The sequence below is a fragment of the Pantherophis guttatus genome, chromosome 3 (genome assembly GCF_059756535.1).
Source record: "Pantherophis guttatus breed Tessera chromosome 3, ASM5975653v1, whole genome shotgun sequence".
Lineage (NCBI taxonomy): Eukaryota > Metazoa > Chordata > Lepidosauria > Squamata > Colubridae > Pantherophis > Pantherophis guttatus.
This window is the reverse complement of record NC_142065.1, coordinates 95,319,351-95,335,616: the sequence shown is the minus strand read 5'-3', so window position 1 is coordinate 95,335,616 and position 16,266 is coordinate 95,319,351. Positions and strand designations below refer to the sequence as shown.

Below are 16,266 nucleotides of genomic sequence, written 5' to 3'. Positions count from 1 at the left end.
ACTCATTGGACAGCGCTTCACAGTGCAGATGGACAATGACCCAAAGCATACTGCAAAAGCAACCAAAGAGTTTTTGAAGGGACAGAAGTGGAATGTTATGCAATGGCCAAGTCTATTACCTGACCTGAATCCCATTGAGCATGCATTTCACTTGCTGAAGACAAAACTGAAGGGAAAATGCCCCAAGAACAAGCAGGAACTGAAGACAGTTGCAGTAGAGGCTTGGCAGAGCATCACCAGGGATGAAACCCAGCATCTGGTGATGTCTATGCGTTCCAGACTTCAGGCTGTGATTGACTGCAAAGGATTTGCAACCAAGTATTAAGAAAGGAAAGTTTGATTTATGATTATTATTCTGTCCCATTACTTTTGGTCCCTTAACAAGTGGGAGGCACATATGCAAACTGCTGTAAGTCCTACACCGTTCACCTGAGTTGGATGTACATACCCTTAAATTAAAGCTGACAGTCTGCAGTTAAAGCACATTGTGTTTGTTTCATTCCAACTCCATTGTGGTGGTATATAGAGCCAAAGATGTTAGAATTGTGTCGAAGTCCCAATATTTCTGGACCTGACTGTATATATATATATATATATATATATATATATATATATATATATATATATATATATATATATATATATATATATATATATATATATATATATAAAATCTTTATATATATAAAATCTGTTAGTCCTATTACATCCTTTACCTTTAATTTGTTGATTCATCAAATCCCAATGCATCATCATACAAAGAGATGGAAATAGCTGAAGAAAAAGGTCATCAGGCATTGAAGTCTCTTGGTACAATACACAATGCTTTACAAGGGAAGTCCAATAACATCACTATATAGATTACTGGTATTTGGTATTAATCTGTTTATAATTTCTGCTGGGAGGGAAGGGAGTGGATATTACTGGATACTTTAAACCTGACAAGTACAATAAGGGCTATCGGGACACTTTTATTAACTTTTATTATAGATACTCATAACTTCATAGATGTAAAAATATCTGGATCTCCCAAGTTCTGACATGTCCACAGAGATAAGCAAACAAGAAACTTAATCATTATTTTCTAACATTTATAACTAAAGTCTCTTTATTATTTTTCACTAGTAAATTGGTCTAGCTTGTTAGCTAAGGGTACAATATCACTAATTAATAGGAGCAGATATTTTTTAAAACAGTACTACTATTTATTTATTGTTCATATTTATATAGCTGCCAATCTCACAAACAAATGACTCTGAGCAGCATACAACAAAGCTAAAAAAACAGTGAATATTTACAAACAAGGATATTATTACTATTATTAAAAGCTCTAAAATTATGGAAAGCATAAAGCTAAAAAGGAATAAATAGTGTGCAAAGGACAGATATTAACAACAGTGGAGCCACCTCAATATTTCTTTGAGGTCCCCGGGCCTGATGGCAAAACCAGATCTTGAAGGATGAAGCCAGCCTCACTTCGGAGGCGTGAATAGGAGAAAGGATGAAGTATAATCCAAGGAGCAGATGCCCAGAGAACCCTCACCACCTAGGACACTTCAGGCATAGCCCTACAGTTGGTGACATACCCTGTCTGCTAGATCTGGTGGGATGGCAGATGTAATCGGGAGAGGCGGTCCGTCAAATAACCTAATCCAATGCCATGTAGGACTTTAAAGATCAAAACTAGCACCTTGAATTGGACTGGAAACTGATTGGTAACCAATGCAGCTCACAGAGCAGAGGTAGTATATATAATATGTTCATCTAGAAACTGTCTGTGCTGCTGTATTCTGCACCAGCTAAAGCTTCCAGATTACCCTCCAAGGACAGCCTTCTATCTATGTGGTGACAATACCACAGAACTATTAAAAGTTTCATTTATCAAACTCAGAGGGAAAATTACTGTAATCAACTTAGCTAATGTAAGTGGAATTTGAAAGATTAGTTTTAGTTCCTACAACTTCAAAATTATGCTCATTTGTATTTCCACCTGCAGTGGTCCAATAAGATTAATTTCTTAAAGGTCTAATTCTGCCACTGTATAGAATGTGTGCATCATTTGCTTTCCAGATTAAGGGAAGAATTTCTGTCTAGGGAAGTGTACTGTACTACTGGCTTCTGCTGATTACAAACAGTAGCCTTTCTTGTTAAGTAGCCACTTTGTCATAGTTAGCACCATATGCTAATTCTGCCACTTAAATGCTTGAACTATTGAATTTATAATCATAGTCGAATTGTCTCCTGTGAGTGTTATTTTTAGTAAACCTCAGCATTACCAGTTTCATTTGCAACATTTAGGCTGTACTATCAATATCATTAATTCTGCAAATTTTGCAGATTCTTTTCACTTTCTTTTTGAAAGGGACATGCACTTTTATGTATGTGGATGGTACTTATTGCCTCAACAAAGGTTTCTATCATAACTCAAACAAGAATCATGTTATATCTCTCCTGATTATTTGCAGTATAAGAATTTAACTTTTTTATCATCATTTTAAACAAATACAACAATGGACAGTTTCAGCTGATCTTTCTTTTTGGCTAGCTGTTTGGCATTGACAATTGCTGTAATTGCTGTTGAAAAGTATTGTTCCACCATTTATTTTGACCATTTCTGTTTTAGTTTAATTATGCTTACTGACTCTTATTTGCAGTGGGCATGATATTCTGTGTATTCAAAATGGCAGAATTAATACTTAATAACTCAGCATGATGATGAGGATTAAAGGATTCTCAGAAAAGAGATGATGCTTTTTTACTAGGCCTAGTAGAGAATCCTGCACACATAACACTATGGCAAGATTTACCTATTGTTTTCTTATAATTTCATCTTTGGGGTTCATTCTCGGCCACTTTTCTTTTTTACTACTTGATCCAGCACTCCCTTGATTCATATTCCATGGGTATTTCACAATTATATCAATTAGGCATAGACTGTTTTGAATTATCAGTTTCCAGAGCAAATTAAAAAAGACAACTACATCTGATCCGCGAATCAATAAATTACATATATTTATTATCATGCAATGAAGCTTTCTTACCTTCTCCAATTTTGATAGAGCAAGAGAATAACAGTCTTTGGCCCTGAACTGCATGAATCTCATGTTGGCAGGATGAGTTAATTCAGTAATTATGCTCAGATTGGAGAACAACCTAAATGTTTTTCCAAGGAGATAATATAGTTATTCTTCTAATAATATCAGGTGAGCAAACATGGTAACATAATACAAATTAATACAAGTACTCCGAAAGTATAATTACTTGCAAGGAAATGCTACCTACAAAAAAGAAAGAAAGAAAAAAGAAAATAGAGTGAAAATAAAAAGGAAAGAAAGAAAAATAGAAAATATTCAATGCAGATATAATATCAATAAGTGGACAAAGATATTTCAAAAGTTCTACAGTTAGTGCAAAAAATGAAAAAAAAATCTGAACTGAACGACGGTGTCTCCATTATTTAGTTATTTGAAGATCTATCTATCTATCTATCTATCTATCTATCTATCTATCTATCTATCTAGTCTTTTTAGATGTCCAAAAACATTCCTTCTGCCTTATGGCATTTCCAGCCCTTATCACTAGATTTGTCTATTCTGAGAATTATAAGCAGAATTGTACACTATCTATAAAACATTTTATACCAGTTTTCTCTTAAGTATTAGTCAGTGTAAATTGTACAGATTTGTTCCAGCTTTTCCCTTTATTGTATTTGCAACCAATTTATCATTCAATTTTAGATTTGTTCTATCTCTGTATTACATGCCCGTGATTCTGTATGAGTATTTCAAATTCTGTCATTTTTCCTCCTGAAAATGCCACCTGTTGGTGGAAACTAATTAAATCCTATAATGGGATAAATGTCCTGCAGAGATTCAGAGGAGCTCCCTTTCGCCTTTCCGCTCCAATCCAGGAGCCCTCAAGCAGTCACATTCACGACAAACCATTTAATACCAAATTTATATTTTGCTGATAAAGAAATAAAGGGAGACTAGTATAGATCTATTTCAAGCTTTTTAGCTTTCATCAGCCAGCCATACCTTTACTCGGATTCGAACTTGGGCTTCCTACATGTTAGGCAGTTAAGCTGATGAAGGGAGGAGAACTTGTGGCTCAGAAGGTTAATTCAACTGTATACTTGTAATTATACAAATATCAAGTTTGTATAATTGTCTGAATGAGCTATAAAATACTTTTACCAATATAACATTATAACCAGGGGTGAAATGCTCCTGGTTCGGACCGGATTGCCCGATCCGGTAGCGATGGCGGGTGGTGGTTTGGAAACCGGTAGCAAAAATCCCTGCACACCCCCACCCCCACGCCCAGCTGAGCTGCACGATCATCAGAGGCTTTTTTTTCTTTTAAAAGCATTTTTTCATCGGAAGAGGTTGTAGAAAAAATGCTTTTAAAAGTAAAAAAAAAAAGCCTCTGATGATCGTACGGCTCAGCTGCAATCATCAGAGGCTTTTCAAAGCATTTTTTTCTGCAACCTCTTGGCCGAAGAGGTGATAAAAAAAATGCTTTGAAAAGTCTCTGACAATCCCAGCTGAGTTCCCTGATCGGCAGAGAGGCATTTTTTAAAGAGCCTCTTTGACGATCCCAGCTGAGTTCCCTGATTGGCAGAGAGGCTTTTCAAAGCATTAGAAAAAATGCTTTGAAAAGTAAAAAAAAAAAAAAAAAAAGTTGGCCACGCCCACCCAGTCACATTACCCCCACCAAGCCACGCCCACAGAACCAGTAGTAACAAATTTTACATTTGACCCCTGATTATAACTATGTTGAGATTTAACTTGCAATTGTGCATTTTGAAAACATTAGCCTTCTAGTCAAGAATCAATCAGCACTTTGCATTAGCATTCATTGAGAGGTTTTGTTCATTATCTAAAGAGACATTTAAAAGTATTTGCATCAAAGTTCAGATGACAAGGTCTTTGGGATAATATTCTTAATCCTTATGTATAGGAGATGAAAATAAGGTTTTGTAACAGGGAAGGAGATGTTGTGATAATAAGGAGCAATTAATTTGATTAAAGAAATGCATATTCAGATCCTTGTATTCTATTTTCCATTTGGTCCGCTCCCCAAATGGAATACATATTCCCCAAATATATATTGGGGAATATATATTCCCTAAATGGAATAAAATTACCCATGGAAATTATAAATCACTCCCTAAATAGTAACATCTTCTTCACAAAACAAGAAATTTATAGTAGCATGAGGCTACTGAAAGAGAATTCAATGACATTTCTAAAAATGATGCATTTACTTTTTTCTTGAAGAAGCATGGATTTGTGGTGTGTAAAATAAAGCCTTTTCTCGAAAGTGAAATGCTAACTGAGATGATCACAAGACAACTGTAGTTATGAGAATTTGATATTTAAGTTCCCAGGCCATGTTATAGTACTTAACCACTATTCTTGAAGTTGAGGACAAGTATCAGTGTTTTGTGATTGTTGGCTTGACATGATAACTGAGTGACTTTCTTAATATGGACACTGAAAGCCCAACATAGTAAAAAAAAATGAAAGGAATAACCCGGGCATTCAATGCAGCGTTCTTAAAACACAAATCATGTTTGTGTAACTATTAACTGTATCAGTGATAATAATGATGCCACCTGCATTTTGTTTCTGCAAAAAATCAAAGCTATAAAATAAAGCTAACTAGTCTCTACCACACTAACTCAGTACAATTGTAATAAATAAACTGTAGTTTATTAGCCAAGACTGCACTCTTGTGGATTTTAAAAGTAGAAAATGGACAGATTTTGCAAGTATCGTATATAAAAGAGCAAGAAAAGTTAGTATCAGATCATCTGCCTCGCTACAGATATATTTGTAGAAGCACATGGTTAATAAGAAGCTTGAAAATGGGAATAGAATGGAATTATTTACATACTTACTTGGGAGTAAATTTGCTGGACCCAAACAGATTTCAAAATACAATGTAACATATGAAAGGTAATTTTACCTAATTGTTATGCCTTGATGCTGTGTATGATTTTGTTCATGTGGGTAACTGAATCTACCTTTGGCTAGTTAGTTAGGTGCCCTCTTAGTTAATTTTGATTCCTGCTGATTATCTTAATTTATTTTACCACAGTTATATGCTCAACCAAATTGCAAGACAAAATTCAATCTTTGGGCAGCACACAATCAAATCTTGAACTATTTTTAGTCATAGTTTCCAGCTCTTACAGTTTCTGTAATCTTTTGATCCCATTCATCCTTCTTACTGATTTTCAATCATGTCTTCTACTTCCCCAATCGTGTGTGTGTGTGTGTGTGTGTGTGTGTGTGAGAGAGAGAGAGAGAGAGAGAGAGAGAGAAATAAAATATATAATGATCTGCCTGTACTATATGCCCAAAGTAAATGAGTTTCTGGATGTTGATAATTGTTTCAAGGAAGAAGTCAGCCTTAATGTGATCTCAGACTTATTGTTCTTCAGTCTGTGGTTCTCTCACTATCTCAAAATCCATAATACCTTATTCCTCTCACTCTTTCACAGCTCTGCCTCACAACTGGAAAGGTGATTTGAATTGCTTAGATCTTTGTTATCAATGAAATGTTCTCATTCTTCATGATGTTGTTTAAACTTGTCATCTTTACAATTAATTTCCTTTTTTTAATGTGTATTCTTCAATCTCAGTTCGTCTTCCAGAGGCTGGGAGTTTGAGGATTCTGTGCAGTGTCCTAGCTATTACTAGCACTTCAGTCTTCTGGATAGAGAGATCTCATGTTGTTCTTGGGATCTGATGGAGTCACTCTTTCAGCTTAGAAATCACAGCCGCAGATGCTCCAACTGGCCATACTGACATTATTATGAGATTATCCTACATCTTACTTTTAATTATATAGTTTATTTTAATTAAACTGATAGCAATTAATGCCGAGCCAGAATAAATAAATAAATAATAATAATAATAATATTTTTTATATACCACCCATTCTCCTGAAGGACTCAGGGCGGTGTACAGCCAGAATTAAAATACAAATATACAAATATACAATATCATAGTTAAAATTAATTAAAATCATTTAATAGTTTTGGCCAAATTTTAAAACCCAAAATTAAAACCTAATTTAAAATTATTCAATTTGACAGCCCCGCCTGTCGGAACAGTAGGCTCAAAGTACAGAAAATTTGCAGCAGTCTTTAAAATAATACTTTTTTCTTTTTTCTTTTATCAATGATGCATATTAAATTATTTTGACATATAGATAACTTTGCCAATATGTGATTTCTAAGCTATTAAAAAGGGACTTTTTAAACAGAGCATTTTAGTATTCGATTCTGTAAAACTATTTGCATATTAAAGTTCCATCTTTCTAAACTTTTGATGTTGGCTAGATCCTTACACTTCAAGCATCAAAATTGCTAATATTTGTTTTTCTAATAGTGTGTGAACTGTATCTACTATGTCAAACTTGAACTGAAATCTTTAGTTTTTAATTGTTTCTTTTCTTTGTACAAGGAAAATCCCTACATTTTTCTACTTTTTGTGTAGTTGCCAGTACATGTAGAAGGGCTGCCATCTAGTGGTTGTATGCTATAGTTAAAGTAGGAAGAATCCAAACTCTTTACAATTTCATTACAAAGTAATCACGCCTGCAAATGTTTTTACATTAAGGATATGCAATTTTTATTAGCTACCCAAGTACCTTTTCTGAATTGTGAAAGTAAGCTTTAAATTACATTTTTACAGTATCTGTTAGATATTTCTCTAGTCATGTGAAAATTAGTGTTAAATTAAGAAGAAAAAGAGACTACTGAACTGAAAATAACTGCAAATAAACTGCTAGAAGGCTTTTTTTTTTTCCATTGGGTAGAAAAAAATAAGAGTTGAAATAATTATGGACACCATAATACGAAAGTAAACATTTTTACCTCTATTAACATTCAGATTCCGTGTAGAGTGTTTTTATCATTATTAATATTCCAAGTTACAGATGAAGAGACTAGGCTTAAGTCATGCCCCATATATCTGGCTACTTTTGGGAACAAGTTTCCAGAGTAGAATCTTTTCACTATTTTGTTTTAATTCAAAGAATCTGAAGACAATTTTTCCAGCTGTGTGAGTAGGAGGTGGAAGAAAATGCTGACGGAAAAGCAGCCCCCCGATGAAAAGCCTTATTAATAAATATGCAGGACATTTTTATAGAAAAATGACGTAAAAAAGATGCACATGCTAATGAACTAGAGAAGACCTGGGCATTTTATGGGTCACACACCAGAACTGGCCTGTGAGCAGTTCCAGTCTGGCCCACAGGGTTGGCACTGTTGATATTGTGGGTGGGGAATCAGCAGGATGGCATTGGCGGTGGGTGGGTGGGGGGCATTAGTGGAGGAGGCGGGGCAGTGTTGGTGGAGGATGGGGCATCAGTGCAGAGTTGGCAGCAGAGGCAGGCTGGCAAAAGCAGTGACCCTTCACAACAGTCCTAGCTTCTCATGTGGTCCCTTGTGAAAATTAACTAGAGTCTGCACCACACAAACAGACATAGAAACGTTGTTAGATTCTTCTGTAGAAGAGACTGCTACTGTAGTCGTGACAGGTATCCATCCTATGCCTGTGGTTAAACCAAAGAAGAACGTAGAGCAGCTAGAAATGGGGCTAGACTCAGATAACTGGGCCAATACCATTAGAGAAATGTTGAAGCAACAGCAAGGGGAAATATTTTGATTAATTAAAAAAGAGAAAGAAGAGCAGTTTTTGGGGAAGACAGAAAGGCAATCAGGTAATGGTGACAGCAATAATTTCTAATTTAATTTAGGGAACTTAGGAAGAAAAAAAAAAGATGCACATACCATTGAACTTTTATAGGTGAATAAATAGGCAAATTCCACCCCACAAAGATGTGAATGTTAATCAGACTCATGCAGAGTTGATTTCCTAATCTGCTCCACCTAGTGTGATTGGCATGAAACCAGAGGTGGGTTTCAGCAGGTTCTGACTAGTCCTGGAGAACCAGTAGCAGAAATTTTGAGTAGTTCAGAGAACCGGTAGTAAAAATTCTGTCTGGCCCCGCCCCCATCTATTCTCTGCCTCCCAAATCCCAGCTGATTGGGAGGAAATGGGGATTTTGAAGTATCCTTCCCCCAGAGTGGGGTGGGAATGGAGATTTTACAGTATCCGTCCCCTGCCATGCCCACCAAGCCATTCCATGCCCACCAAGCCATACCCACAGAACCGGTAGTAAAAAATTTTGAAACCCACCACTGCAAGAAACCCAACTGAAATACTCCAGTAATGCATTTCTCCAAAGTACATGCAGCCACAGCCCAATCACCTTCTTTGGAAGAAAAGAAACTGGATGAGCGTTGTCCATTTGAGTCCAGCAACAGTTTCTTGGAGGAGAAAGTGTAATTCTAAGGCCAACCACACCACTCCCTCCCTAAAGGAAGCTAACACCATTGCATAGACTCAACCATACTAGAAGAGGGGCATAAGTTGCTTGATTTGCCTCAACAAGCAATGTATGCCCTCCAAAACTGCTCTTGGAGAAAATGTACCTATATAGATGACTGATTTATAGTCTGAAAGATCTGGTGCATTTCTTTGGGAGTTTCAGGCTCAAACTATCTTTCTCTACAAATTATCATGCAGATCACTTTTCCCAAACAAGTAATGTCTCCCTAAAACAAAGTGACTGGGTAATTATCTTGGATATGGTAAAAGTGGAGAAATAGTTAAATATCACCTTTCTTACTCTTTTTTTTTTTTCAATCCTGTAATCCCTTAATTTGGGGTAGAATTGGCAACTGGATGGAGCTGGCTGAATGCCCTTCCTGACTCCACGTGGAGTTATTTTTTGCACCCTAGGAGAGAAACATCTGTTGCTACCTAGGATTGAACTCTCAACCTTCCAAGTGGGAGGCGAGTGTCATCACCACTAGGTCACCATGCTGCTCATGTCACCTCTCTTACTATCATGATGTAATCCTGAATATGGACTCTCATATGTTCTTCGACAGATTTAGTCTTTGTCATTCTCTAAAGGTGCTCTAAAGTTCTCCAAAGGTATCCTAGAATCAAGGGGTACCCTAGAATCTTACTCTCTTAGAGTTTTTCCCCCCCAGTTAATCTTGTGACTCCCTCTTGTGTATAGAAGAAGTATATTATGTATTATCTAAAATATTTGGCCTGAGGTTCATATATTGAAATAATAAGAATATCCCAACAAAGCATATCCTTTCTATGCAAACCTAGTCACCTCCCAGCCTCATACTCTTCTTTTGTCCTTCTCATTTGTCTCTCTCTTTCCTAAAGACACCATGTATGAATCTCACAGGTTTGTTATGTTATGATGATTGTACTTCAAGGTCAAAGTCATTTCTATCTATGGAAGTTCAGATATTAAATACAAATGACTGTCAATGAAGTACAATCATCATAACATAATAAACCTATGAGATTCACATAGAGTGTTTTTTGGAATAGGCTTTAAATAGGTCTACCTGATGACTTTGATGGCCAAAATATTACTAGAGAAATGGTTAATAGAAAAATAAAACTACCTCTGTCACAAAATAAGGTCTAAAACAGTCTGAACTGAAATATGTTCATGTTAGACTTCTGCTAGCTCTTCATTAGTTGTTGGCCTTACTAATTAATTGCCTCAGTTCCTCAAAATAACAAGAAGATATATCTGAAGCTTGATTTGGGAATGATTATCTACAGAACTTGAATTATCTCTTTTCTAAGAAGAGATAGAACATCTGAATCAATCTGTTACATGATTTCCTCACCTACGCTAAATTGTATGCCTGGTTTCACACAAGGTTTGCACAAACTTAATGCAGTGATCCAAACAAAAAATATAAAAATACTGTTTACAGAGCACAATTCTCTTTTTCAGCCCTTTATGTGCTAGAATTGGTTTGGCAAGCATGTCCAGCTGGAAAAGAAGACCTTAGTTAAAAAAAAATGTGAAAGTCTTCTATAATTCTAGCAGCAACATAAAATGTAACATATTATGAAGAATATTATCTTTCCCAAAAACATTTCCAGAGTAAGATTGTGGAATAGAAACATCATCCTCAATTCTATTTGCATTGCTGGTTCTTGATAAGACAATATCTGTCAGGGAAAATACCTGCATGAGATAATATTGTCTGTCCACGAACTCTTTGGTAGCCTTTTTCTTAATCAGAGCAACTGGTATATGGTGGGTCTTTAATAGAACTTCTTTTTTAGAGTCTTCAGCGTTTTGGCAACTTGTTCAGCCTGGGAGGAAAGCCATTATCCAATTTAGTCACCTCCAAACCTTACTCTGTTCTTGAGACTTCTTGTTTGTCTTTTGTCTCACAACTGATATCATTTTGTCCAACAGGACAACTGGTAGTAGCAATGCTTTTTTCTCAAGACAGAAATATCTATGGAATGAGAAGAAAGCCTTCTCTTTTGTTATACTAACCTGCTTTTTTCATTTCCATCCATAGTTGAACTCAACTACGGGCAAGCAATCCAGCTCTGAGTTTGCCAGCCTTTTGTTTAATCCAGAGGAACCTCTTTGAGTCATCTGAAGCTATCAGACAATGGAGCAGTATAGCTTTGAACTGTTTTGAATCCCCTGCTCCAAGACAGCCATAGTTTCAGAGGGCCGGGGAGTGCACTGACCAGATTCAGCCAAAAAAGCATTGGCAAGAAATTATTGATAAGGATCTACTATACTGTATATCTTCCTTTCCCTCCAACTGTTTGAGGAGTCATCTAATAATGATCTTCATGACCCAAACTTCTGAACATGATATAAAGGAAAGGGGAGGGGGGAAGGGAATTTTCTTCCCCCTCTGCTTTTTTAAAATCCAGAATCTTTCTCTTATTTTCCCTTCCTACACAAAGTAGCATCTATCCAAAGGTACTATCCCTTAGCATATACCATCTTTTTTGGACCATAAGACACACTCCCCCCCCCCAAAAAAAAGTGGGTGGAAATTTCTGTCCATATTATAGACTGAATACAGCACTGTTTTTGCTTCCTGAACGCCCCCCTCCCCCCGGTGCATCCCATTTTTGGTGAAAACGGGATGTGCAGAGGGTTTGGGAGGCCTGCAGAGTGCTCCTAGGGGCTGGAAAGGGTAAAACGGAACATGTGGGGGGGGGTCAGGAGCCCTGCAGAGTGCTCCTTGGGGCTAGGGAGGGCAAAAATGGGACGTGGGAGGGTTGAAAGGGCAAAAACGGACCAATTTTTCGCAAAAATAGGATGCACAGAGGCCAAAAACTATTTTTTTTCTTGTTTTCCTCTTCGAAATCTAGGTGTGTCTTATAGTCTGAAAAATATGGTATTTGTGTGTAAGTATGCATAAGTGAACATTGCATTTCATAAATCTAAAATGCTTGCTTTCTTTGCTGTTCCAAGAATCTTTACGATTCTCTTCCTGCCTTCCACTTTCATAATTGTACACAGGAAATGCTTTCGTCAAACTTTCCAATTTTTCCATCATTCTTTAAATTCAGTATGTCACTGTTACAACTTCCCTCTTTTTTCCATTGAACAAAACACTCTTCTTTTGGAATGCTTTACTATTTTATCAATGAACTGAATAATATTCTAATTTTTTCACAAATTATTTGATTTTTTGATTTTATCATCCCAAATATTAGTTGATAAATGGTTTGGTTATTAACTATAGTTTCATTTCTGTATCTTGAGAATTCCTAAAGCTGTTTAATAATCTATATCATTCCAATAGAATTGGCTTTATAAAGGCCCAGTTTATAAGGAATTTCTCACTGCTGCAGAAGTTAGGCACGGCATATAGATCAAACCTAACCAGGTTATGTTCATTGATGAGCAGCAAAAGGACTACTTAGTAACCAGAAACTTATTAAAAGCAACAAATACAATACAATTAATTAGCAATGGACATCTGCTTCACTGTGAGTTACCCACACAGATTACCACGAGGTTAAATACAATATAGTAATTTATTATTTGAAAATTATTCATTTGTAGGATTACTAGGCAAAATGCCCAAAAGATATTGTCTACTGTGAATATTTACAGTATATGCTCAATAGAGATGAAGCATCAAAGATCATCAGAAACAGATGATGAAAGGAAAGTATAACATATTCTTAAATCCTGGAAAATTCTGACAAGGATATGTTTTATGCACCTACGTCGTGACTGCTGGAGATTTAAAGATGAGAATAAGGAAGATTCTTTCATTAAAAAGATGTTGTGACTCCAACCCCCGAGGCCGACTTATCGGAGGAAAAAGGCTCCGAACATGAAGGAGAGGAGTTGGCCAGGCCTCCCCCTCCAGGACCCTCCTCTCTGGCAATGCCTCAGGTGTCTCCCGAAGGAGAAGAGATTGGCCAGGAGCCAGGTATCTCCTCGCAGTCGGACAGTGACGGAGATAAGTCTTGGCTGGATCCACGCCAGCGTTGGAGAGACAAGCGCACGCAGCAGAAAAGGAGGTGTGCCAGAGATTAAGCTGAGTCACTGGACCACACCCCACAGGGGATAAAAGGGGGTGAGGTGGCCATTCAGACTCTGTGACGGACAAAACTAAACTACTAGCGAGTCACATTGTATCTTTGGAAACAATGTTATCTGCCTTGGATTTAATACGGACTGGACTTGACAATTTTTAACTGTGTGTATCTTGTTTGGTTTTATCTGCCGGAGGAACAACCCCTCCCTTTATGAGTAAAGTTCTTGGCAAGCAGCTACTGGGTTGCTGCCAATCCTCTTATTGAAAGAATTTGTTGTCTGCCAGTTTTATTTTACCCCTGGCTGTCTGTTTGGGTGCGTGTGTGAGATGGGGACAGAACAAGAGACTCCTGAGTGCTATGAAACAAGATTGAACGCATAAAAAGGATTTAAGGAGGTTTTGGATGCATTGAATTCTTTTGGGGGAGTGATTTTAGCCTTGAATATATGGTTTTTGGATTACTGGACAAGAGCGGGACTTGAGACAAGATGTTACATCAGGAAGAAATGAGTGGAATTTGGGAAGAAATGGCGTCGATGTTTCAAAACATCAAGGACATTCTGATAGGAAATCACAAGGAGATTAAGAACTTAATATATGGCATGAATGAAAAGCTGGGAAATATTATACAAAGGACAATGAGTGATCAAGACACCCAGGAAAAGGAGGAGTCAACTGAAAGAGCAGATGAAAAAACAGAACCAGCAAACAAAACAAGATGACAAAAAGGACGCAATAACAAAAACAACAATGACTGATGAAATAAACCAAGGGAAAAACATTTTAAGACATTTAAAAAGGGAAACGGAGATGCAGGAAAACATTTTTGAAAGGAAGACAGGGGCGTAGGTAGATATTTTGGAAGCTAGACAATGGAAAAGGGCAGAGATGGGAGAAATGTTTGAAATGAATAGTCAGGACGTAGATGCAGAAAGGATAAAGATCCAAGAGAGGAATATGCAAGGCAAGTTAAAAAGCAAAAAAATAAAGCTTTAAAGTGGGCAAGAGATGAAGGATAGAAAGGATTTGTTCTTAAATATAATTATGGCATGATTAAAAGTTAGAATATGTATAGAAATAAGAGAGAGGGGGAATATTAGTATTTTTATACAATAAGACAAAAGTAATAATAAAAAGGAAAATTAGAAATTGAATAATGGTATTATTATATATGTTTAAACAATATTGTGATTGATATTGGCGTAATGTATTGAAACATTGAAAAGTTAAATAATGAAAGTCTACAATTTAATACAAATACGTGTATGTGTATTAATACTAGAACTACATAAGCTTGAGGAATGTAACAAATATGATTAATAGCACTATTTTTATTTGTACTAAAATGTATGATACCCAGATGCCACTCTGTTCATGCATTGATATGGATATATTGTAAAATAAAATAAAAAATTTGAACATATGATTTCACTCATAACATTTGATACCCAATGGAAACTATTGTTGCTTCCTAAACCAGGTTTAACTAAATACACTAGGACTCGTGGTGTAATCTTGGGAATAAATTGATTTGTTTTATTGCTTATTTTTTCTATATAATATTAGATCAAGTGAAAGATTTTATGGACAGATTAATCACTAATGTCACTAATAAATGTGATATGATCAAGTCTATTTATATTATTAAAATTATACATTTTTATGGAATGTAAATAGAACAGTGCATTTCAATAGAAACAAGGGAAGTAAATAATTGTGCAGCCACTTACCTAAAGAGAGTTTGTACATTTACAATTGTCTTAGCATCTGCCATGTATTCTTCTTCAGCACTCATAGTGCTTTCCTTGTCCACTACAACCATATTGGCAGCAAATGTCACACCACATTTTAGCAAATCATCTAGACTTTTGCAACAGGACAAAAAATTACATGAAGTCAAATAAATATTGGTCATAACAAGTTAGCCATATATTTTGACAAATGCTTAGTGTTTTATAAAATAAAGTAATTGTGACTAAATTGTAATCATAAAGTTATTCTTAGTAGCTGCTTGGATAGATTTTATCTTCCCTACAGTATCTTACAATTGACAGGACTCATCCCATATTACCTCTTGGAATGTCATAGCCTTATTTTTTTATATATAGAGAGGATATTTTTTTTATAATTTGTAGGAGTGAATAAATAGAGACAAATGGACAAATTCATGCCATGTTTTCAAAATGCTTAATTTGTTCCTCAAATGATGTAGTGTGAAAAGGCGAGCAGATATCTAAATCTGGTTCCATTTTATTTATAACAAACAAAGCAGGAACAGTTTGAGAATGCATGTTTGTTCTTCTCCTCTCAAAAAGAATTCAGTTAGTAACTGCGATTAATTTTATCTGCAACAGTTTGTTTATAGTTAAAAGTTAGGTTTTGTACATTGCTAATGGAAAGTAAACTGTTAATGTAATTTAGTACCAGATAAGTACAGCCTTAAGTTCCCTTTAAATGAAGCTCTGAAATTTACTATTATTATTTACAAGTTTTTATTAAATATGAACGTTAGTTAATGATAGAGAGTGTCATAAACTATATAACCATAGGTAAGTGAGGAAGAAAAGAGAATTACTTAAAGCAGGAGGGAGAAATTGTGCAAAGGAATGTTATAATTTGTTGTGGATTTAATTGCCCAGTAATTCTACTGATAGCCAAACTACCTTCTGAATAATAATATTATCAATAAACAGAAGTGACTAAACCTGCTAGAAACAATGAAAGATGTAACATTTACAGGCTTGAGTATTTATATTAAAATTCTATTTTAAGTCAAAGAATCGTATTTCCTAAGAGCTTAATTAAACTCCATTCTAAATCAT

At 35.8% G+C, this 16,266-nt stretch overlaps 1 protein-coding gene across 3 annotated transcripts in view; it reads right to left on the bottom strand.

Annotated features, from left to right (window-relative positions):
• The window catches only part of KCNT2 (potassium sodium-activated channel subfamily T member 2), a 216,535-nt gene that overhangs the window by 29,235 nt on the left and 171,034 nt on the right, over window positions 1–16,266 (bottom strand). For all 3 annotated transcript variants that reach the window (XM_087890080.1, XM_087890081.1, XM_087890082.1), the window contains 2 exons: window positions 15,175–15,309; window positions 3,042–3,153 (listed from right to left, as the gene is read on the bottom strand). In XM_087890080.1, the coding sequence (XP_087746206.1) occupies window positions 3,042–3,153; window positions 15,175–15,309 (247 nt within the window). The remainder of the gene's footprint in view (window positions 1–3,041; window positions 3,154–15,174; window positions 15,310–16,266) is intronic.